The sequence below is a fragment of the Cnephaeus nilssonii genome (assembly GCF_951640355.1).
Source record: "Cnephaeus nilssonii genome assembly, chromosome: 5".
Classification (NCBI taxonomy): Eukaryota; Metazoa; Chordata; class Mammalia; order Chiroptera; family Vespertilionidae; genus Cnephaeus; species Cnephaeus nilssonii.
In genome coordinates, this window is record NC_137076.1 from 15,204,159 (window position 1) to 15,228,155 (window position 23,997).

Below are 23,997 nucleotides of genomic sequence, written 5' to 3' on the forward strand. Positions count from 1 at the left end.
TCATCTTTCTCCAGCGATCACGTATGACTTGTGTAATAAAAGGTTATTAAAGATAAAACTGCCGCAGCAGTGCCTCTTGGCAGTGGTTTGGTTTCATGTGGAGGGAGTTATGTTTGGCACGCTATGCTTTCTCCCTACCATGTGTTTCCTCATGTGATCTGCTGAGCAGCCCTCTGAGGCAAGAAGAGGCAGAAACCCTGGGAGGGCTGTGCCTTCACCTGACGCCAGCACGCAGCTCTACAAAAGCGCCTTCAGAGGGCTATTGTTCACTGCTCGGGACACATGATCTCATGAGCTCTCCACATGCCATCCCGCCAAGGTAGGAGGCGGAGACGTGCAGGGACTGGCCTTCCTTTCACAGAGGGGGAAACTGAGGCGGGGAGGACTTGACCTTTTCCTCACACCCCTCCGGTTGGTCGTAGGGACTGACTTTGGCCCAGCCGTCTGGTGCTGGCCATCACCCCGAGACTCTGTTTTGCATCGTTTCGGGGTTTCACCATCTCAGTGTAGGTTTGGCCAAGGGAGTGCTGAATCCCGCCTCATTGTGACATACCACACCGCGTCCTGTGGTTCGGGATCTGACCAAACTTGCTTGGGTTCTCCACACCCATCTCGGGTGGGATTGGCTTTTGCTTGTCTCTGCTTTCAGTGACCTATTCACTTTCTGTCCACTGTCACCTCCTCTAACCTTTGCTGCTGATGTCCGCAGCCCCGGAGTCCCGCTCAGTGAGTGTCCCTTATGCCGGGCTCAGGCCTCCTGTGGCTCTCTGAGGTTCTCACCAGGGCCTGCCCGCACCGTCTGCTGTCTCCTGACTGCCGTCCCGGCACCAAGCCCTCCCCACCCCCACCACGCTCCTGCTTCCACAAGTCTCCACTTGGCTTGGCCCCACCTGTGCCCTGGAGCTGGTCCTGATTCCTCCTTCTCAGAATTCTTACCTGCACCCTGCAATGTAGTTGTCTATTTCTTGTTTCCTAACCGTGTCTCTAAATGTCCTTCTTTCTCCCCTCAAAGACTGCGGGCTCCCGGCAGGCAGACGCTTACTGATACGGCAATGATAACAGCTCTGGGCACTCCTTGTGTGCCAGGCCCAGAGCTGGGTGGTTCACATATTTATCTCATCCCGTGATGACAATAAACTTGTGTGATTATTCCATTCGGCAGATGAAGGCACTGAAGCTCTGCGAGGTTGGGTAACTTGTCCAGCGCCACCCAGCAGGAAAGTAATAGAGCAAGAATTTTCACCGTATCTGTCTGACGGCAAAGGCCATGCTTTTCCACACGGCACGTACTCACTGCTGGCTGCTTGGTTCAGATTTCCTTGCGTGTTCTTCACAGTGGCATCCACAGGGTCCTCGTTTTCCGCAGATTCTTATCAGTAGACAGTAAGTACTCTCTCTGGCCACTGTGCTCAGGGCTTGGCTCCTCTGAGCCCAGATAGTTGGCTAGAATCCGAACACTCCAAGCTCTGCGCGTCCCTCCCATACCCACTTTCTTGCTTCTGCACACCCTCCACAGCCCCACACTTCTCTCTCTTGTCTCTCTCTGCCTAAGCAGTCAGACTTTCCCTAGACCACCAGGGTTCCTTGGGCCTCTGTAAGATATCTCTTGATAGAGTTGGTAAGAAAACGGAGCTGTGGATTAGCCAAAGGCCCAGAGGAAAGAAATCAGACGAAGACCGACACTGCTGCCCACCACACCCCACCCCACTCCACCCCAAACACTTACGGGCTCCCAAACCCCATGGGAATCCTGCCCCTTCACAGCCACCCCCTCCCCCAATCAGAATCTTTGCTTCAGGCTCCCAAGCCCTTGGGCTAAGCCCCACCCTCTCCCAGCATCCTGAAGTTTGGGGGCTGCATTCAACTGAGAGATTTCCAAGAAGAGGTGTGTTGGAGGGACTTGTGCCAGGGCACGCGTCCTGGGAAAACGGGGAAGGGGGCGGCCACCGCCGCTGTCTCGGAAGGCATCCGCGTTGCTCCCTTCCAGACCTTCTGCCCTTTCCCCCTCCCACCAGCCCGGGAGAGCAGGGACCAAGCTTGCTTATTGTCACCTGACGCTGGGCAGCCACTGATCCCATTGGTGGAGCCAGATTGGGTCTGGCTCTCCCGTTCCTTCTCGTCTTCTCTGCCTCTCTCTCCTCCACGTCGCTTTGCTTTTGCCTCTCCTTGTGCTCGGCTGGGAACATCGCCTCTCCCGGGGCAGCAGCGCGCTGCGGAGCCGCAGGGGCTGCCGGTGGGGCATGGAAGAAGCCTCCTTCGCAGCCGTGAAGGGAGTAAGAGGAGCCGGCGGCGAGCGCTGCTGCCTGTGACCGGGGCATCCAGCCCGCTGCCCCTCTGCCTGGGGAGCCCATCCACACAGAGCTCTTTCCCTTCCCTCCCTTCCAGGTCTCCCTCTGCAGAGCCTGGTGGAGCCAGGTGAGTGCCCTTCCTCTGCTGTCAACCCCGAGAGGGACTTGGGTGGCCAGGGGCTAGGAGCTGGGGCCACTAGGGTCCTGCCACTGCTTGCAGTGCCCACCTGGATTGCCAGGGCCAACGACCTTGTCCCCTTTCCCCCAGGCCCTTGGCCAAGGGGTTAGCAGCTGGATCCTGTCCCCAGGGCACCACAGTTAGTCACCCCGTGACCATTCTGCTGCAGTCAGCGATGCCCACAGGGACAGTGGGGTGGCCTGTGGTGCTTTTCTGAATGAGCATGGGCAAAAGGTACCATAGCAGTGTGTGCACCATGCTTGGGAGGAGACTGGAGGTTTGCCTGCGTAGATAGTTCTGTCTGCATGCACTTATGTTCATGTGTGGGTTTTAACTGCTGTGTGGCATGTCTGGGAACATGCGTTTCTTGTACACGTGAAGCACATGTGTGGGGAATCACTTATCTGAGTAGCCTGTGAATACATGTCAGGAGGGACAGCTGAAGCCGTGTATTTGTGGGTGGACACATCCCTTGTCATGTGTGTGGGAGTACATGTTGACGGAGGGTTTCTGTGTGGGAGGTGCGACTCGCAGCAGGAGGGGGGAGGTAGGTGGAGAGTGTGGGCAGAAGCCCCTGTCTGTGGTCAGAGCTGCGTAGGTAGGCAAACCTGTTGGCATATGAAGGCTCGGCTTTGGCAGAGTGTGGCCAGAGACAAACGTATTTTCAAAGTCTGTGTCTCTGAGCCTTGAGAAGACTTGAGGGCGAATGCCAGAATACGGGCAGAGGTTGACGTGTGTGCAAATAAATATACATGGTGTGCCAGCGGGCATATGGGTTGCATGCCTTCTGTGACAGTGGCATGCATGCATGTTGGTGCCTGTGGTTCCCCCCCTAAGTTACGGCTTTGTGAGAAGGTATGCGTACATACGTGTGTGGGAGAGCCGGTGGACTTAAGCATGTGAGAGTCTGTGTGGAGGTGACAGCTGGTGGAGGGGAACTTGCTGGGCAGTCTTAGAGTGTGGAGAGTGGCAGAAGGTCCCTGGGTGCGTAGTGGAGTGGGTGGGAGTGAGAATGTCTGAGGAGGTGTGTGCAGCCTGTCTGTGGGCATATTTGGTGCGCGCGCACGTGTGCGTGTGCGTGTGCGTGCGTGTGTGTGTGTGTGTGTGTGTGTGTGTGTGTGTGTGCTCGAATGCGCGCGCCTGCCTGCTTGTGGGTGTGTGAATGCTTGTCTCAGGGTGGATTCACACAGGAGTGTGGGTGTTTCTCAGGTGTTGTCTCAACCTGTCTCTCACACCCTGCCCTTCCCCGGTCATCTGGGCTTGGAGAACTGGGGTTCATGCCCACCTTTGGCCCACCCTGGCTCTACTGATCTCCCAGTGTCACTCATGGCCACTCTCCCAGTCTCGCGTGGGAGTAGAATGTAGGTGGGGAAGGCTGACCCACGTCCTGGACACCTCAGCACCAAGCACGCTGTCCTGTCTCTGGGAGACTGAGGAGTACTGAGGCAGCGGCAGGTGCCCCTCCCCCGCACTGGGTAGGCAGGGACTGCATCCCATGTGGGTGGGAGACAGCCACCGAGGCCCTCCCTGGGGTGGGAGTATGTCTGTGTGGGCGTGTGTGGGTGCATGTGCGAGTGTGTGTGTGTATGTGGGGGCACATGCCTGTCTTGCTGGGGAGCTCCTCACTGGGACCTCGGAGGATGGCATCTTCTCACCGCTTCACAACTGTCCCCAGGAATTACAAACTGGTTTCTTGTAGAGTTGTTTCCAGACACCCTGTCCCGGTCTGCTTTCTTTTGGGGCGGGCCTGGTAGCACCCCCATACTCATCTACCGTAGGATTCACGAGGCCCACTGGCGTTTGGCTGAACCTCACAGCAGGCGGGCATACACTTTAGGGTGGAAAGCTAAGCGGTAACAAGGACTCAGGGAACACCCTGGGAGGGGTAAGGGCCATCACCCATACGCTTTGCCCTGTGACTGCCACCCAGGCAGCCCACAGGTTAATTTAGATGTGCCAGGCTCCAGAGCAGGCTTAGTTGACAGGAAAGTGTGGGTTGAATCTTCTGGAAGCTATAAATAGAAGTACCTGCTTTCGAAGGCACAAGGTACCCTTACCCTAGTGCCTGGGTGAAGAGAAGAAGAGGGAAGGAGGAGAAAGGAGATGACGCTCCAGAAATCTGAGCTGTGCTGGGACTGGGCTTGAGGCAGACCCGGGAAGCATGAGCTCGCCTGGGTACTGAGCAGATGTCCCAGGAGAAAGCCCAGCCTACACTCAGGCTCCTAGCCCAGAGACGGCCCCTTCCCTCCCCTCTCCCCTCCCCACCCCGCTCTCCAGGGCTCCAGTGAGCAGGCCAAAGTCAGAGCCAGAGTCAGCGCTTCCTGGCTAAGCAGTGAGAGTGGTGGTCCTTCACACCTGGGGGAGCAGCCCGGGGAAGGAGTGCAGGGGAGAGGGGGGGCGGGGGGTGAGAGAAAATGCCATTGCTTGAAAGAAAAGGACAGAGAAGGAAAACGAAATATTGGTAAAATTATGTGCACCTATGCGTACATACACACCACACATGTCATGTCACACCCACACGAGGGAACACAACTTTCACGTAATGGTAAAGGGGTGAGTGCTCCAGAGTCAGACGGACCTGAGTTGGAATCATTTTCGAACTGTGTGACCTTTGGCATCTTCGTACCCCCAACTTCAGCTACCTCATCTGTAAAATGGGTATAATAATAATACCTACCTATTGGGAGCTTACATGAGATGCTGTTTGTGAAATTATCAGCACTTAGCCTGCAACAGGCGTCAAAAGTAAAACTAATTACTTAAGAGAATCAAGTGCCAGAGGAAAGAATATAGTGGGGGAAGGGGGAAAGGGAAAGAACGATAGTGGGAAGGTGATGGGTGGGGGAAGGTCTGCAGCTTGTACTCCCCCCGCCACCCATGGATCCACGTGCACTGGCACCCCCAGCCCTGTGTGGTAGTGGCCCCTGTGGGTCACCCCGGAGAGGAGGGGTCCTGACCTCCAGAGCACTGACCTCCTTGGCCTCTTGGCTGCTAGTGTCCTCCTCCTGCCTGCACCCTCACACCCATCTCCTCGCTGGGTACTTCCTGTCTCTCCTAGGCCTCACACTGTTCTCTCCACCCCCACCCCTTTCTCTTTTCACGCCTGCTGGCTGAGGGCCCCCTCCTCGGCTCCATCTGCTGAAAATCTGTCCCGCCTGGCGTTCTCCGCGTTCCCACTGCCTCTGCCACCTGTCAGGTGCCGTCTGCTCTGCGGACCCCTCTTAGGAGAGCCAAGAGCCCGGGGGACGCCCATCCCACCTTCCGTCCTCCCCTCCAGTCTTCCCTGTGCAACCTTCCCATCCGATTCGATGGGGCAGGTGCAAACAACGGCTCCTCGAGGTCCCACCTCGGAAGGAATGTTGGGAAGAGACATTCCAGAAAACTGCATGGTGGGGCGGGAGCTGCTGACGCTCCCTCTCCTCTCAGTCCCCACAGGAGCCAAACCAAAAGGGAGCATGGAGCTGCTGTCCACTCCCCACAGCATCGAGGTCAATAACATCACCTGTGACTCCTTCCGCATCTCCTGGGCCATGGAGAACAGTGACCTGGAGAGGGTCACCCACTATTTCATCGACCTCAACAAGAAGGAGAATAAGAACTCCAACAAATTCAAGCACCGGGTGAGCACGTCTTCCTCACACCTGCTCGGGAGGGAGCAGGATAACGCACGCCTGGAGCTGATAGTGGGGAGCTGGAGAGGCCTGATTCCAACCCAGGCTCTTCTTACTGTGTGATCTTGGTAAAGTTAGTTAACCTCTCTGGGCCTGAGTTCCTTTGCTGGCAAAAGGGGAATAATAATCATGGCAGCCCCTGTTAGGCTTGTGAGAGGCATCTGTGAGGTAATGTTTGTGTGCTGTTTGGCTCGGGGCCCAGCACACACGTTATCGGCATCGTGACTAGGGCTTTAGAGAGGCGGGAAAACCCGGGCGGGCCACAGCATCACACCTGGGGTGCCTGGTGGACGGGGTGGGTACCATGGGCTGTGGGCAGGGGTGGGGCCCTTTGCAGGGTCCTTCAGGCCCCTGTGATCCTCTCTGCCCCTGGCCCTCTGGCCTGTTTGCTGGGTTTAGAAAATGCATGTGAGAGAGTCCCCTGTGGGCTGGGGCGTCCTTTCCCTGGGGGTTAAAGCTGGTGTGGGAGTGGGTGGGAGGAAGGCTCCCATCTTCTAAGCTGGAAGAACGGCAGGGGAAGAGTGAGGTGGGAAGAAGCTGGTTCCCACGACGACAGCATCATGTGGGTTACTCACCCTCTCTCTTTGGAACTGGCTCCCCCGAGCTGGGTGTCTTTTGGCAGGCCAGTTGCCACGGTGACGTGAATGTTCAACACCACCCCCTTAACCTCCTCCCAAAAGAATAAGGCATATTTTCCCTTCCTCCCTGGCTTCTCAGCATTGGCCGTTGCCGTGGAAACGGCACTGCAGTGTGCAGAGCTCTCGAAGTCTCCCTCGAAAACGGAGGTCTGGCCGCCCTCAACTTTGTGGGCTTCCACCCCCGTGGCCTTTCTCCTCGGTTCCCGAGAGAAGGGACATCAGGGAGCTAAGGATGATGGAGGCCGGGGAGTGTGTGTGTGGCCTTCCCAGTGACCCCTGCTTGCTCCTGCAGGAGCCTGGTGGCCAGGACACCCAGCCATCGAATCACCGAGACTCTGGCCCTCTTCCAGGAGGCACGGGGTGGGGGGAGGTCTGAGGGGAATGCCACGGTTGGGCATGACCCCCAATGTGACTCTTGGCTCTCGGTCTGCACCCCATGTCTCAGGATGTTCCCACAAAGCTTGTGGCCAAGGCTGTGCCACTGCCCATGACGGTGAGAGGCCACTGGTTCCTGAGCCCCCGCACGGAGTACAGCGTGGCGGTGCAGACGGCAGTGAAGCAGAGCGACGGGGAGTACCTGGTGTCCGGCTGGAGCGAGACAGTTGAGTTCTGCACCGGAGGTGAGGCGCTGCCGGTCTGTGCTTCTGTGCATCCGGTTTAATGATGGTCAGGAGGGGGCTTCGTCTCTTTAAAAAACCTTTTATGTATCTGTATCTATATCTATGTCTATGTCTATACATCTGTCTATCTCTATGTATAGATTTTGATTTCAGAAAGGGAGAGAGAGAAAGAAACATCCATGATGAGAGAGAATCACTGACTGGCTGCCTCCTGCATGCCCCCTATTGGGGATCGGGCTCGCCACCCGACATGTGCCCTGACTGGAATGGAACCGTGACCTCCTGGTTCAGAGGTTGACGCTCAACCACTGAGCCACACTGGCTGGGCAAAGGGGCTTCGTCTTAACATAGCAGATACGGTGACCACCTGCTTACACCAGCACCAGGCTTGGGCCTTCAGGGAGACACAGGTAGATGAGACCTGCCCCTGCCCCCACCCCCACCCTCACCCCACCCCCTCAAAGCCTATAGTGCAGGAGGCAGATGTGAGCACTACTAATCATGGTGACAACGTCATTTCTATAAAGGGCTGGAGTCACTTTTCTGGCTTGGGGCAAGCATGTTTTTCTGAATCGTGGTACAATGCACATAACATAAAAGTTGCTATCTTAACCATTTTAAGTGTACAGTTCAGTGGTATTAAGTGCATTCACATGGGTATGTCACTAATCTCCAAAACTTTTCTTCATCTTCCCCTACTGGAACTCTATACCCACTGAACAACACCTCCCACTCCCCCCTCACTGCAGCCCCTGGCAACCTCCATTCCACTCTCTGTCTCTCTAAATTTGACCCCTCTTGGTACCCCATGTGAGGGTAACCACGCAGCATTTGTCCTTCTGTGACTGGCTTATTCACTTAACATCGTGACCTCAAGATTCATCCGTGTTGTAGCATGTGTCAGAATTTCCTTCCTTCTTAAGGTGGGATAATACCACATTGTGTGGCTAGACCGCGTTTTAGCAATCGTTGGTCGCTGGATGCTTCGTGGAGCAATCACATTTTGCTGGTCTTGAGCCTCCACTTAGCCCGAGAAAATGATCCTTGCTCAGCAGCCCCACAGACTCTCATAGCAGAACTCAGCTTGGAAATTCCGGCATGAACAAGCAAAAAAACAGGCTCAAGTGCACTTGCTCACTGATGACCCAGGTTCTGTCCCCGCAGTATTCTATTCTTTTGGTGTCCATGGTGAGAACTGCCCCAGATCTCCCTCTGTCACAAGGAAGGGGCAGGGGACAGGTTTAGCCCTGGGCCTCCGAGGCGGCTGGCTCCACCCTCTGCCAAGGTCTGTGCCCTTTGCTGTGTCCTTGAGCTGCTGTTCTCTTTTGAGTGGTGCTTTCTCTTAGCTCAGCTGCACACCCCACTCTCTGAAGGTGCTTCCTCTCACCGTGGGGAAAGCCTCTTAGTGTACCCCAGAACTCCACGTGTGGTGGGAACTTAATTCACACCGGGGAGCTGGGGATGGCGGCAGTCCAGTCCATATTCCTCCTGCCAAACCCAGCACCCTGGCCAGGGCTGCACCCGCAAGGAGGAACGGGTACCTTTTCTACTTTGCACCAAGGCGCTGTCGAGGCTAGCAGCAGCCCTGCTGGGGCCTCTGGGCTCCGGCCCTGGCCCTGGGGGAGGGTCCAGTTTCATGCACGAACAAGCAAAAAGCCAGGCTCATGGAAACACTACCTTGTTTCCATGCTTTTCTGCTTTTCCCGGGATACGAAGTAGAGTCCTCGCCCCAGACCTGGTCCACCTAAACACTCACCTCAGGGCTCGGCAGGCTCTCCAGGAGTCTCCCCTGTAATGACAACTCGCTTCCCTGTGGGTGGTGTGGGCAGCCTCTGACCTGCTGGGTTTGAGGGCTCTCCCTTAAAGGACCTCAAAATCACCCCCCCCCCCTCAGTCCTTCATCTGCCTGCTGGTCCTCCTTTCACACGAGGCCTAGGACGGCCTGGAATGACAGCCCCGGGGGCTGTATTGTATAACCGGGCAGCCCGGCCCTTGTCTGAGGCAGAGAGTCCTGAGCCTCTGGCACTGAGGGTGCAGAGGTGATGAGGACAGACAGCCTCCAGCTGGCCCATTCCCACGTGGTCCAAGATGCTGTGAATGTTTGGTGTCCCCTGCTGCTCTGAGCACAGAGATGGGTTGGCATTCACCTTGTGGGTGAGGGAGGGGGAGGGGCTGTAACCCTGCCTGGCGTCGGCTCACCCACCTGCCCTCTTGCAGATTATGCCAAGGAGCACCTGGCGCAGCTGCAGGAGAAGGCCGAGCAGATCGCAGGCCGCATGCTGCGCTTCTCTGTCTTCTACCGCAACCATCACAAGGAGTACTTCCAGCACGCCAGGTGCGTGCAGCCCTGCCTGGCCCAGCAGGTCCCTCCTCCCTCCCCCAGCTCTGCCTCAGCTGCCCAGGCTGTTTGATGTCACCCCAACCTTGTCGACTGCCAGATCCTCTGCAGAGTCGCCATGCCCTTCCACCACAGGCTGACTCTGGCGGGGGCAGGAGGGGGCCGGGGGAGGGGGGCAGATGCTGGTGGCTTGGGATTGAGCTCCAGGAAAGCAGAGGGCACTCAGGATAGAGCTGCCTGGGGCACCTGTGAAAAGAGACCTGGGCGAGTGAGGACTCAGGTGGGATCCTCCTTGGAGGCAGTTCCTGTCCTGTGAAAGGCAGGTATCTCTCCAATTCAGGCCCTGGGTCTGAAGGGGCGGTGGTGAGGGCGGTACAGAATGTGAGCGGGTTCCGAGTATGAAGGGTTGTGGTCTTCACACTGTGTGCTGGGGAGCCTGGGGGTTCCAGGGTGTGTCCCAGGCAGCCCTGAGGATAGTGCTGAGGGGTCGTTGAGGAACTCCAAGGATGGAGCTTGGTGGACCTCACACCTATCAGTCAACCTGAGCAGTGTCCATTTTATTGCCCACGGCCCGCCTACGTATAACTCCCTTTGGGAAAAAAGAGAGAGGTTCCACATCCAAAAATTCCTGATCCAATCGATGATGTCATCCTACACCATCAACCGGCCCATGGGGAGCCTGAGACCTAGAGGGCCAGCAATTCACTAGTCACTCAGGACAGCCAGGACCAAGCAAGCGTGAGGCTGGGCCAGGGGCTGCCCATCCCCCATGGCTGCTGACACTGCTCCAAGTCCACGTCCTAAGGCTGGGCCAGGACAAGCCACCACCAGTACTGTCTGTCTTTATCATGGTGTCACTCTGACCCTACCCCAGGGCTCTGGGGGCCTGGAGGGCCTCTGGAGTTTGCACTGAAGAAGAGAGGCAGTGAGGTGAGTGGTTAGGGCACCGGCCCTGTCTGGGTTTCTCTATCAGAAAGCAAGCAAAAGACAGAGAGCACCATGCGTGCCAGAATAGAGAGAGGACTAAAGGCAGAATCCCCTCGAAACCCTGTCTATTGTGGGCCAGTCCGGGCAGATGGAATGTGATAGGTGTGTGTGATGACTGGGTAAAATCCAGTGTCCTGCACATAGTAGACAGTCCAAGTTTTGTTGAGTGCAAATGCCTGATGTTCTTGGAAGGCTTTAGAGAGAAAGGGATACCGATGCTGGGCCTTGCCGGATGAATAAGTGTTCGCCAGGCCAGGTGGAGAAAGGCGGGACGCGAAGTCCAGGCAGAGGGCAGAGCACTGCAGGGGCAGAGGCAGGAAAGAGCTGGGGTGGGGTTCCCCTGTGGCTGGAGGTTGTCACCTGTGTGTGGGGGGGTGGTAAGAGGTGGAGCCAGAAAGGCCAGATGGTGTTGGCCTTGCTTTTCCCTCAAGCTCCATCAGAGGGCTTTATGCTGGGGAACAGCAGGTCCAGGCCTCTCCTCTGTGAAAGAGTGGGCTGGATCAGCCCATCTCCTCCCCGCTCTCGCATTCTGGAACATTCTATTTGTGATGGGTGGAGGCGGTGGCTGGTGGGAGAGCTGGGAACTGGGCTGGCTCCCTTCTTACCACACACAGCCGCCAAGCCTCAGCCCAGCTAACCGGTGGCATTTTCTCTTCCCTTTGGCACTGTCCCTGGGGTGGGCAGGACCCACTGCGGGAACATGCTGCAGACCTACCTGAAGGACAACAGCGGCAGCCACGGCTCCCCCACCAGCGGCATGCTCCACGGCGTCTTCTTCAGCTGCAACACCGAGTTCAACACCGGCCAGCCCCCGCAGGACTCCCCCTACGGCCGCTGGCGCTTCCAGATCCCTGCCCAGCGCCTTTTCAACCCCAGCACCAACCTCTACTTTGCGGACTTCTACTGTATGTACACAGCCTACCACTACGCCATCCTGGTGCTGGCCCCCAAGGGCTCCCTGGGGGACCGCTTCTGCCGAGACCGCCTGCCCCTTCTGGACATTGCCTGCAACAAGTTCCTGACCTGCAGCGTGGAGGATGGGGAGCTGGTCTTCCGCCACGCCCAGGACCTCATCCTGGAGATCATCTACACGGAGCCCGTCGACCTGTCCCTGGGCACCCTGGGGGAGATCAGCGGCCACCAGCTCATGAGCTTGTCCACTGCTGACGCCAAGAAAGACCCCAGCTGCAAGACCTGCAACATCAGCGTGGGCCGCTAGGGACTCCCCGAGAGCTGGGGGGCTAGGGAGAAGTGACAGGCGGGTGGTGGTGGGTGACTTCAGTTCAGGGAGCTGGCTTTCTCTCTCCTGCCCCCCTACCCTCTCCACGCTGTCAGCTCCCCTCCCCCTCCTCTTGGCATTAGAGGTCACAGAGGGTGGTCCCCTTGGTAGGCGTGGCCCACCCACGCCTGGTAGACTCGGAAAGGCTCTCAGCCTCAGTAGGTTGGTGGGGGCAGGGGGTGGGTTCCTGGAGACTTCCTCTTTCCTCTGCTTTCCCTGCCCTGCTATTTCTCGCTTCCTTCCAGGCCTCCATCTCACGGAGACTTGTGGCCTCTGGGCTGTTTCGGGGAAGCCTCTCTAGGCCAAAGCCCACATGTAGCTTGCCTGCCTCCCGAGGGGACACGGAGCTGTGGGGTGCTCTTCCTTAGCCCCACCCACCCCACTCAGGACCACCAGAGGGTGCCCCTTGCTGCTCAGCCGGGCCTGGGGACTTCCTACTCCAGACCTGTCCTCCCCTCTATAAATAGTCGCCTGCACACCCGAGTCTTCCTGCCCCACGGCACTTGCATGGGGAGAGCTGTCCCCCTCACCTGCGCTCTAGAAAGGGGCCCTCTTTTTCCTCTTGGCTTCGGGGCATCCAGGCTGTTGGAATGTGTCCTTTGTTCGGGAGGTAGCATAGATCCTCGAGGACCTTCTCCCTTGCCCCAAGCGCTGAGGTCTGGAATGGCAGCTACTGGGGTCGAGGAGGGGGGAAGAGACCCCTGAGACCCAGAGGGACCCCTTTCTGAGCTGGGAGTGGGTCACCTCTTGTCTTGAGGGGCCTGGTGTGGAAGTAGACCTGAGGGCTTGCCCACAGAGCCTGGTACCTGCCTGGCCGTGAACTTGCTAGCTCTCCGTGTGTGATCTGGACTGTGGTGTCCCTGCCACCTGCCTGTCGCCCCCGCCCACTGGCACTGTCTGCACTCCCCTATAGCCTGTTGTTGGAGAGTCCCTTCCCTGGGGAGCTCCTGTTGGAGACTTCCCTGGACCCAACAGCATTTTTACCTGTTTTCCTACTTTTGTACGGGTCACCACGGTGGTGAGGGTAGACCCCCTGAGACAAGCAGACCGGGTGGGGGGCGAGGAGAGGTATTGATGGAGGCAGCTAGCTGTCTGGAGATGATGGAGGTGATGTCAGGTGGAGGAGACCAGCCTCCATAGTGACAACCCGATTTCTGTGATGAAGGACAGAAGGGGCCGCAGGCCAACAAGGCCATGTCTCAGTGAGGGGCAGGTGGGACAGCTGGTCGCCTCCTCTGTAGCCACAGGGAGCGGTGTGGTCAGCTGTCTCTGTGGCATGGATCAGGTCTGGGGGCCTGGGAGATGCATGGAGTAGGAGAGGACATGGCCCGCAGGCCCTCTCCCCCTCTGCTGGCAGCATCGCTGTGCGGTGGCCCGCTGCCCTCCCTTGGCCCCGTGTCTGCCCTGGGCTGGGGCATGCCTGCCTGTGCTGTGCTTGCGATGTGTACCAATAAACAAGCCACCATGGCCTGAGAGCCCCACCTCTCCTTGGACTCTGGGAGTGCGGGTAGGCAAATCATACTGTCACGGAGGAGCGCGCATGGGCATGCCCCCAAGGACAGGCCGCCGGGAATTGTCTCCAAGGGTGTTCCAAATCCTGCTGCGGGAAGCAGAGCCACATCTCCTGCTCGGAAGGGACTCTGGAGGTCATTTGGAGTTGCCCTGCATGTTGCAGAAGGGGAAACTGAGGCCTCTTAGGAGAGAATCTGTACCAATCTGGAGGCCTAACCAAGGTCCCCAGGTCCCCCATTTGGAGTCCTTCCCACTGCAGCGTCAGACCCAAATGCCACTGAATTCCACCCCCCCACCAAGCCCTGTCCCCTCCCCAGCAGGGCTCCTCTTTTGCAGATCTGAGTCACCTCTGTGTCTATTCTTATGGACTTATTAAAATGATCCTCTGCTGGAGTGGAAAAGCTCCAGAAAAATTAGAGTCACCTCCCTGACACTGCCTGGCTCAGGGCCAAAGAGCACGTGTCACCGAACCTCCTAAAGCTAGGAAGGAGGGCAAAGACCAGTTCCTGAGGGCCTACTATGTGTCAGGCATCTCGTCAGGTGGTTTCTTACATCAGCTTGTTTAGTCTTCACAATGGCTCTGTGCCGAATTCACATTTAACAGATGAAGAAACTGAGGCACAAGGAAGTTAAAAGGCTTGCCCATGTCTTACAGTCAGTAGATGACAGTGGCCAGGATTGAATCAGAAGCTGGCATCTTCTCATGTCACTGCCCTGTGTCCCCTATTGTGTGCCAGGGTCACCTGAGACGGTAAGACATAAGTAGGGCTGGCTCAGACACTGGCCCTGGCGAGGATCTCCTCTGGCTGACCAAGGCCGCTCCTAATTCCTGAAAACACCAGGGGGGGCTGTGGAGTCGAAAATGCCCAGGAGGCTTATTTAAAGGGCTTGGGCAGCAGCTGGAGTCCGGCACTCCCAGGACAGGAGTGAGCACCCGGGTCTAGCCTTTCACCTCTGAGCAGGAGCCCCTGCCTCCCGCCAGCAGCCTAGGGGTTTCAGCGCCCTCCAGAGGCGAGGCTCAGCTTCAGTCTTCCTTTTGTGACTCCTCCTGGGTTTGTTAGGAGGAGAGGTTGGCTCCCAGCATCCTTTTAGTGGGAGTGCAGGCGGCCAGCGGAGGCAGGGTGGGTGGGGCTGGGGAGTGCATGTGCAGGCTTCCTCCAGAGAGCTGCTCCTTCTTCCTCTCTCCAGATAGCTGCTCTCCGCCATGCCTGCCCCGTGCTGCTAGAGGTGCCCGTCAGACCACGCTGGGCCAGGGCATCTGGTGGAGTCTGCACAGAGGCCTGCACGGGAGCGCGCGCGCGCGCGCACACACACACACACACACACACACACACACACATACTCACACACCCTCCTTGAGCTGGATTGATTTAGAAGACAGCCTTGCTGGCCACAGAGAGCTGAAAGGTGAGGGACAACCTTGGACTGCAGTTGCCTCTGTATACAGCAGGGGCCCCGAGTTAGCCCTGCTCCAGGGCAGGAAGGGAGGAAAATGAGGTGGTGGCCACCAAGGGGCATCTCTGACAGCCAACACATACACATAACCACATGCACTAGCGCTCCGAACACACACACACATGCACACACACACTCTCCGACATCCTCTTCCCTGCCCATTCCTTCCCTCCTGGGCCAGCATCTTTCTTTGAATCCTGGATGGAGTACAGCCCCCCCACACACACATAGCTCTGAGAACCCTCACAGTTTCATCTGGCTTCAGTATGTGTCTCTTATCCATGTTGGGAAGAGAGGTGGCTGGAGTCCCAGGGAGAGGGACAAGAAGGGACCATTCCCCAAAGTGGAAGGAGGCCTTCAGGAAGCTGAGCTGAGGTGATTGGCCATAAAACAGCTTGGCCACAGCATCTGGAGGAGATTGGAACCAGATGTTCCTGGGATGGGGGCAGGGAGGATGTGGGGCTGGAGCAGGAGAAGGGGGCTGGTCAATAGGAGCTGGGTTAGGGGCCTCGTGGCTCTCTGGGGAAAACATCTGGCTGCCCTCTGCCCCACTCCCCGTCAGGCCCTACGATTTTTGCAAAATGGAGCAGCAAATCTTTTCCAGGACTCCAGAGTCAGCCCTGTGTATAGGGACAGTCAAGCACAGGGTGGGACTTGGGAGGTGCCCAGACAGGCTCGCCAGAAATATGTCCCCTGCTCTGTGAGCCCCGCCTGGCTGTGGGTTACGCATCGTCTTTTCTGACGGTAGTTCTGTGCTACGCTCCAGATGCCCAACTAGAAACTTGTGTACCAGAAGTCTCCTTCTGTCGTAGGAAAAGAGTGGTCCAGGAACCGGAAAATGGTCCCACAGAGGAAAGGAAAAGGAGGCCCATGTACAGGCTGTCTTCAAAGGCTTATCTCATTCCTTCCTTGAAACCCTGTGAGGTGTCATCATCCTACGTGTCTAGATAAAGAACCCGAGGTTCAGAGTGGTGAAGTGACTCACCCAGGGGCACAAAGCCACCAAACAGTAGAGCTTGTGTTTGCATTTAAATTTGCTGGGGGAGGGGGGATCACAGAGAAAAAGGAGCGAGGGGCAGTGCAGGGCCAGGGGTTAGCCCTGCAAGTCCTCACTGCTGCTGAGGGTCCCAGGGTCTTCAGGAGCCTGGTCCAGCCCTCTGGCTGCCTGGAGACTGGGCCCTGGGTTTTCTTGCCTGTGGCAGGAGAGGTTTCTGGGCAAAGGCAACAGGCTTGGGGAGCAGAGGCCCAGAGAGGGGCAGCTGGCCAACGTCACAGGGCGAAGCATGGCAGAGCCAGGTCTGCTGACTGCCGGCTCGTGCTGTCATCCTGTCCTCCCGGGCCAGAGAGGAGCTCCCAGGGGGAGGCGTCGGAAGCTCCAGGCTGTGTGGCCATCCCAACCTGGTTCCCGGGGCTGGGAGCACAGTCCGGGGCAGGTCCATCCTCGCTCTTTCACTGGCCGTGCACTCAGGACCCAGGGAAACCCAGGGTCCTCGGGGGCTTGGAGACAGGGGGAAGAGCAAGGGGGGTGCCTTCCTCCCACGTGGGACCACCTGAGTGGGTGGGCGGCTGCACTGAAGCTGGTCTAGTTTAGAACCCGAAGCAGCCAGAAGGTGAGGGAGAGCTGGGCCCTGAGAACACATTACGTTTTGGAGCCTCAGTGGCCTGCAGGCAGCTCCCGGGCAGCCTCCCCTGCCTGGTGGCAGCCTCTGAAGATGGGCCCAGGGAAGACTGGAGAACCTGCCAGCCCGAGCCCCTGAGTCATTCCAGGGTCCGAATCTATGGTGGTGATGGTCTCGGGACTGGTGCCCAGGGTGGCTGCAGAGGGCGATCCTGAGCTGCCCTAGCTGTGGTGTTTATTCAGAAGCCCTGTTTGAGGTGGAGAACCAGGGACTCTGTGGCCTGAGCCCCACTGTCTAGATGGAGTTAGGATCCTGGTTCCCTCTGTACCTGTGGCTTGTGACCTGGGAGTGCGTCCTCTGAGCTTCAGAGGAACCCGGAGGGCTGGTGAAGGCAGCTGTGACCACAGACTACCAATTTGGCCATGGAGGAGCGGATGCCAAGTTGGCTGGCCAAGTGTCTGGGTGAGATGCCCAGGCAGCTCCAACAGTTTGGGGGGACCTGCCATTCTGCTCAGTCCTGTCCACCTGCGGTCAGGGCTGGAGGACAGGGCTGCAGCCTGACCGTGGGAGGGGGACCTGTATGCACATCAGATGCTAGCAATGTGTCTGGTTCCCACTGCTGCTTAAAGGGCCAGGGTGGGGTGCACCATGCCATACTGCTTCCTGGGCATGGGTCCCCGCACATAGTCCCTCTAGCTGGCACAACACCTGCCCCTGCTATAGGGAGGAGCATGGAGCCAGTAAAAGAACGACAGCCCCAGTGAAGGCCCTCAGGGAGCCCTGGGGCTTGGAGCAGGCTGCTGGTCTCCCCGGAAGCTGAGGGTGGCAGCCTCAGTATAAGAACCTGGGTTCTCCCTCGGTTCTGTCCCCCTGAGATCCATGTAGAGACAAGGCAGAGAGAGAGAGAGAGAGAGAGAGAGAGAGAGAGAGAGAGAGAGAGAGAGAGACTCCTTTGAAGGGAAGGAGCAGGGTTAGGGTTTCTCTCCCCCTGGCCTCAGGGAGACAGGTCTGCGCCTCTGGGCTGGCTGGGAGGGAGGCAATGGCAGGAAGGAGGAGGCCAGACAAGACACAACCTTGAGTCGCTGTGGGAGAGGGGGCCAGAGCTGGAATGTTTGCTCAGCGTCTGGCTCTTGTCTCCATGACAAGAGGACCCACGCCTGCCCTTCAGGATGGCAGGCTCTGGGGCTGGTTAACGGGTCTGCTCTGGCTGATGCCAGTTTCCTGGCTCCTGGGGAGGTTCCCTAGTTGGACACCCTCGCAGCCCACCCACCCCTTTCTTAGACACAGAGACAGAAAACCCAGATGGACACCGGATGGACAAACACACGCTTATCCCCTTTTACATGCCTCCTCCCTCTCCGCCAGAGCCCTTTACAGAATGTTCCACCCCTCCCGTTGTGTGGGAGGGCTGTGCAGTGTGTGCATTTGGGGCGCCCGCCTGCAGACTGAAGTGTGCGAGGTGGCTGTGTTTGTGTGTGCCCAAGTGTGAAATCACACCCTCAGGGGTCCTAAATAGACGGGAGGAAGGGCAGCCAGGGAGGCCAGATGTCCTGGCTATGGGCCACTCCAGCAAGCCTGCACATCTGGAACGAGACACCCCCACCCCCTCCCACCATGTCCCAGGCAGCATTTGGCACAGGATACTGGCTGTAACACTTTCGGTTTATTGGCTGGGATGCCCTGGTGTGGCCGACCAGCCACTGGGCCTGAGAGAAGCCCTGTCTCCTTCCCCACCCTTCCCCTTCATCTCCCCACTGTGCTCCTGTGGGACGCGTACGGAAACTCACGCCCCAGGAAACAGTGGGAAGTGAGGGCTCAAAATAAAACCAAGGGAGGCTGGGGAAGGGCCGGGACATGTATATTACAAGGAAGATATGCACCAGCTATACACAATCCAGCACGCAGAGGTGGGCAGGACAGGCAGGAGGGTCCCGCTGACAGACCCTCCCCCCACCGGCCGGCCCCCACAGAGGAATGGCCACTTCAAGTGTCTCAGTGAAAGCTCTGGCTCCCTGGCCCTGGGCCCTTGCTCTGGTAGGGCCAGGGTGTGGGGGAGGGATCTGGGGAAGTGGCTCATGAAGGAGTCCAAGTCCCTGCCTCCTGAGGTCAGCCTCATCCAGACCATCGGGGGGTGGGGACGGGGTGCCCCCACCGTCCGGTCCAGGTGACTGGGGGCAGCAGGCCTGGTGTCCCCGCCTGTCCCCGCCGACGCGCAAGGGCAGGGGTCACTTCCTGCTGTGCAGTGTGTCCTGGAACTTGGTGCTGGTGTAGCGCAGGTGGAAGCCTTTTTTGGTGATGGTGTCATCAGAGTGGAACCGCACCAGGACGGAGTCTCCCGCCGAGTACACCTCCTCAGGGGGCTGACAGAGGAAGGGGATGTGTGTGAGGCTGAGGACCAGCGAGGGCTGCCGTTTTCCCTCCCTAAGGCCCCCTGCTCTATGGAAGGCAGGCTCCGCCTTCCACCAGGTCCCCCGACCCCTTGAAGCAGGAGACTCTTCCAGTGGCCGTTTAAGGGGCGCCTGGGGGAGGGGAGAAAGCAGGGGGCAGGGGAGCTCAGCTCGTCTTAAGTCCAGAGTAAAACTTCCATTCTCAACCCGGCTCTGTTACTAACTAGTTCGTTGCGAAGTTTAGGCAGCGTGTCCCTTTCCGGACCTTGCTTCCCTCGAGTACCAACAGGACCAAAGGCTATCTGCTCCCTGAGCCTAGAAGGTCTGGGGGAGGGGGCACAGGGGCAGGTGGCTGGGGAGGGTTCTGCAAAGGAAGCAGAGTCTCTGAGTGGCTGCCTTCTCGCTGTCCCAGCCGTCTCTTGGAGAAGACTGGACAGCTGGCTCCCCGGGACCTGGCTCGGCCAACCCCCGCCTCCCCTCCCCCACTTCTGGCCATCGTCAACTCCAGGTGACGCCCCTTCCCAGGCTCCTGCAAGCCCTTCCTCACCTCAGTACAGGCCCTCAGAGCGAGAGCCGCCCGTAAAGCATCAGCCCACAGATGCCCTGCCCGGATGGCGTAGAAAGGACCATTTCTTAGAACCTTAGGGACATTTCTGGCAGCCATGCCGGGAAGCCCTGATGGGATTGGGTTCCTTCCCCAGGTCCCCACCTGCGAGCTTCAGTCCGGTGGAAGTCTCTGGAAGGAGCCACCTGGGGCCCCCGAATGCGCCAGAGCAAGGAAGTTACAAAGGGCAGAGTGTACGAGGGGTGCCAGTTTGGCAGCCAGGGGACTCCTGAGCCTCTGAGCAGGGCAGGCAAGGAGACTGTGTGCCCCGCTTCCCGCTCCACCTCCCCACCCCTCACCCTGCCCAGCCCTTGCCATGCCACAGGCTGAAGCTCTCTCTGGAGGAGACTCGCCACAATGTTGGGTCCGGCGGCTGCTCCAGCTCCGGGAAATTTCACCCTTCCTGGGGCGCCCAGGTGGCCTGGAGCGCGGCCCTGAGAGAGGCGGGGACCAGGAGGTGATGGGAGGGGGACAGTCTGGGTATGCACATGAGGTGAATGCATGAGCAAACATGTGTGTGTGTGGGGGGGGGCAGTGGATGGGCAGAGAAAAACAGTGTTCTCTGAAGGAGGACAAGATTTTTTTTAAAAAGGAGGAGCCACAAGCTCTGGCTGGGAGGAAAATAGAGCCACCTTTGCGGTTTTCCTGTGGCCTCAGTTAAAACCCTATCGAGCACACTCTTGCCACTGCCTCGGAAAAGACCAAGAAGTGGAGCCCAGGGCCTGCTTGGACAGCAGCACCAACAGCTCGGGAACCACTGGCCTCTCACCCAGAAGGGAAGCTGGCCACGCGAGAGAGGAGGGCGTTTTCGTGGCTCAGCCAGAATGGCTGGTCAGCACAGCTCGGCTTAGGCGCTGGTCCCTGGCTCTACCCCCACCTCTGAGTCCTGGTGAGCTGCCTTGGGCTGGAGCAAGGGAATGGGGTTGGGGCATCCTCCTCCCCAGAGGCAACCTACGCTGGAGGCCCAACCAAACTGGTGCTGGGGAGGCGTGAGTCAGGGCAAGGCCCATCCCAGAGGCTGTAGGAACCTCTGTTTTGCCCTAAAAGGACCAGCTGTCCTGGGTGGGGATGGCCCAGCGCAGGGCAGGCCTCTGTGATCAGCCACCCAGCAGGCCTCCGGGCTCTGGCCAAGGGCCAGGATATGCTGCCACCCACCACACCGGCACCCCAGGCCCGCAGAGGCACTGGGCTGGCATCGGGCCTCTGGATTGGGGCGAGAGTGGGACCTCACCCCTGAGCCACAGTAGCGCCCCAGCCTGGGGGCTGTGCTGTCGTAGCCATCAAAGAGCTCCATGTAGTCGTAGCCACAGTCCGTCTCCTCTTCGACCTCGAAGGTCTGGAACACGAGCTCCACCCCGTAGCCTTCCTCTGCCACGATGACCCACTCGCAGTCCACGCCCCCGGGGTAGTTGTTGTCGCCGAACTGGGCGTGGGAGTAAAGATCCTTGGACTTCACCTCGGCTCGCACCTGGCCTCCGCACTCTGTGGGGACAAGATGGGCCATCCCTCCCTGAGCTCGGCCTCGGCGGCAGGCCCGCACCTCACCACGCAGGCTTCCAGGCTGGCTGGAGGCCCTGCGAGGCCACGTGGCTAGTGGGGGCTGGGTTTGGACCCGGCTCAGGACTTGGCCCAGACACAGGGAGGCCGGGGGCGCACAGGGTGGGGCGGCTCAGAGCAGAGGCGCGGTGGAGGGCATGCTTGTTGAGAGGGGACGTGGCTAAGCCCCTCAGTTGATGGATGTCATGGAAGAATGTGGGCCCTGCGCTGCCAGAGATTCTATTCTAAGAGAGAATAGGATCATCGAGATTTTATGTGAAAACTCCCGATTTCTAAATGTTGGCTCACATTTTAAAAAAAACACAGTGTGGGCCAAGCACTCAGACGGCCAGATGGGGTTCCGGGCCTCCAGTCTGTGACCCTGTGCCGGGAGGGCCACGGCAGCTACCTCCTCCTGATGCCCCTTCCCTGAGGGGTGGGGACGGGGGTGGGGCCTGGAGCAGGGACTGAGTTGAACGTATGTATCGAGGGGGGACTGTGACACACCCGCTCTGGAGAGACCCCCGCAGGTGGCTGGAGACCCACAAGGAGCCTGCGAAGCCCCCCGTCCAACACCCTGGGTCTGACGGACCTTCTAGGCCTTCCAAGACTGACCTCTAGCCTTTCTCTGTAGCCAATGTCCCCACTTCACTGCTGGCCTCACACATCCTTGTTCTGGCCGAGCTGCGTGATCTGCTAGCACCTGCACCCACTCAGCGCGGCCTGGGCTGGGCTGGGCTTGGGCTCCTCCCCGGTGACCCACCAGCCACACCCTGAGCGAGGCCCTTATCATGTTTTGTCTCCGGTTGTAATCACCTGCGCAGTCTGTCTCTCTCCTGGACTGCGAGTGGGGCGAAGGGCTCGGGTCCGAGGCATAACCATTTGTCCCATAGCCTTCTTGCTCATGACCAGAGCTCGGTAAATGGTTGTTAATGAACGAACAAATGAACACAGAGGAAGCCCTTCAAGGGCTGAGATGTTTGCCTGCTTCATACGTTTTGTGACCCGCACCTAGGATGCTGCCTCATACGTGTTACATGTTAGTAAGCAGGTATTGAATGAATGAAGAGTGCATTTGGGGACAAAGTTCAGTGTCCTAGCATTGGGAAATCTGGGGATTTCCTCCCCGACCCGGATTCCCAACCCCCTATCGTCACTGCCCTCCGAAGGGCCACCTCCACAGCCCCCAATCAGGTCCTCCTCCTCCTCCTCGCCCAGGAGGCTCCCTCTCTGCTCCCCTGGCCTAGTCCTCAGCACACACTATCTCTCCAGCCAGGCCCAGGCTCGGTCTGTCTGCGCCTTCACAAGCTCTTTGTAAGCCCACCTGAGCCAGGCCTGCCTTTGAGACCGGGATCAGCAGATGCCTCCAGAACAAGTACTGGCCCTCGGGCGAGCTGCCCGGGCCTGGTGGCAGGTGTCCTCACCTGTGGAATGGGACGCTTGGAAGCCCTTCCTCTGGACGGAGTTGTCGGAGTAGAAGCGCAGGAACATGCGGCTGCCCGTGGCCACGACCGGCTCGGGCTTCTTGCTGCCACAGAAGCGGCCCAGAACTGGGGCCTTGGCGTCACGCCCGTCGTACACCTCCAGGTGGTCGTAGGCACACTCGGGCTGGGACTCAATGTCCATCTCCAGGAAGGTCTGGGGCGTGGGAGCAGAAGGACAGTGAGTTAGGAATGTGGTGGGGGCCAGTGGGGTGGGCAGCAGGTGGCTCCAAACTCAGGCCTCCTGACCCCTGCTCAGAGTCCGGGGGAGTTGGCCACGGTTGGTGGATGGCAATGAGGGGAGACCCAGGAAGCGGGTGATGGCAGGAACACCCCCAGCGTACACTGAGGAAGGGCCTCTGTTGAGACCAGCCTGGGCTTCTCCCAGGGTGGCAGCCCTGTGGACTCAGCCAGGCCAGCAGCCTGCAGCCTGCCCTGCTCTGGGCAGTGACTCTAAGTACCCAGGGCTTTGGAGCTGACAGGAAAGAGGTGGTGGCTTCGTGGCATGGGGGAGCAGGGTGCCTGTGCAGGCTGGGGTGTGGGCAGCTCACCAGCTTGACCCGGTGCCCGGGGGTGCTAGAGATAGCCCAGGTGCACTCCTTCTTGCTGGGGTACTTGTCAGGCCAGTTGGGGCTGGTGATGGTGCCGCTGGTGGATGTCACCTTGTGGTCACAGCCGGCTGTGGGAGGTGAGTTAGGGGGAGGGAGTCATCAGGAACCCCAATGCTTCAATGCCCCTCGGAAGCAAGGAAGCCACTCCCTCCTGCCTGCCTGCCTTCTTTCTCTTGCTTCCCAAATAAAAACTGACTGCACTTCGATGGCCTGTTTCCATTGGGCCCACGCCCCGGGAAACCAAGCTGCTAAGTTCCAAGCGCAGCCGCACTGGCAGCATCCCCGGCACCGCCCTCACAGGCGCCCCGAGCAAACCCTGGACCTTTGAGGCCACCTGGCCACACCTTCTCTGACCTCTGAGACGCTGGCATCCTCTGACCTCCTGCCACGCCTCCACAGTCAGAGAAGACTTTGGCACCTGACTCAGTTCTCTCCATCCCGCTCCCGCTCCCGCCATCCTCGGTGATGTCAACAAACACGAGACGGTCCACCCATGCTCTGGCCTCTCTGTGCCCCCACTCAGCTCCACTGGTTCTTATCTCCGTCCTCCTGAGGTGCCCCTGCTCGTGACCTCACCCCAGCCTTTGCCATCACCACTGCTTCTCCATGCGGCCCTCACCACCCTCTCTGTGGCCCCTCCCGTCTCCCAGGGCGCTCAGGCGCTCACTTTCCTGTCCCCGCTTCTTCAACTTTAGAGAGACCTCCACGGCCCGATCCCTCCCGTTTCTCCCAATAGCACTCCTTGTTGACGTCCTTCCCTATCCAGCTGGACTGCAGGGCTGAGCCCTGACTG

At 58.7% G+C, this 23,997-nt stretch overlaps 2 protein-coding genes across 4 annotated transcripts in view; one reads left to right on the forward strand and one right to left on the reverse strand.

The window, feature by feature from the left end:
- Positions 1-264: 264 nt before the first annotated feature.
- PHYHIP (phytanoyl-CoA 2-hydroxylase interacting protein) lies at positions 265-13,565 on the forward strand. 2 transcript variants are annotated; one of them, XM_079772718.1, is made up of 6 exons: positions 265-319; positions 1,163-1,383; positions 5,893-6,086; positions 7,221-7,395; positions 9,613-9,730; positions 11,405-13,565. In XM_079772718.1, exons 3-6 carry the CDS (start codon positions 5,922-5,924, stop codon positions 11,937-11,939), a joined length of 993 nt encoding a protein of 330 aa, XP_079628844.1. In that variant the 5' UTR covers positions 265-319; positions 1,163-1,383; positions 5,893-5,921; the 3' UTR covers positions 11,940-13,565. The 2 variants fall into 2 exon arrangements, with proteins under 2 accessions (XP_079628844.1, XP_079628843.1); XM_079772717.1 differs by lacking the exons at positions 265-319; positions 1,163-1,383 and adding an exon at positions 2,125-2,415.
- Positions 13,566-18,228: 4,663 nt separating this feature from the next.
- BMP1 (bone morphogenetic protein 1) overlaps positions 18,229-23,997 on the reverse strand; it is a 38,982-nt gene continuing 33,213 nt past the window's right edge. For both annotated transcript variants that reach the window (XM_079773235.1, XM_079773234.1), the window contains exons 17-20: positions 23,145-23,272; positions 22,537-22,750; positions 20,808-21,058; positions 18,229-18,945 (exon numbers count right to left, since the gene is read on the reverse strand). In XM_079773235.1, the coding sequence (XP_079629361.1) occupies positions 18,811-18,945; positions 20,808-21,058; positions 22,537-22,750; positions 23,145-23,272 (728 nt within the window). In that variant the 3' untranslated portion in view covers positions 18,229-18,810. The remainder of the gene's footprint in view (positions 18,946-20,807; positions 21,059-22,536; positions 22,751-23,144; positions 23,273-23,997) is intronic.

Excerpts from the sequence above, each read along its gene's own strand:
- PHYHIP (XM_079772718.1), top strand. The coding sequence starts at position 5,922 with ATGGAGCTGCTGTCCACTCCCCACAGCATCGAGGTCAATAACATCACC. Across the intron at positions 7,396-9,612 it reads AGTTGAGTTCTGCACCGGAG|ATTATGCCAAGGAGCACCTG; the intron begins GTGAGGCGCTGC and ends GCCCTCTTGCAG. Across the intron at positions 9,731-11,404 it reads GAGTACTTCCAGCACGCCAG|GACCCACTGCGGGAACATGC; the intron begins GTGCGTGCAGCC and ends TGGGGTGGGCAG.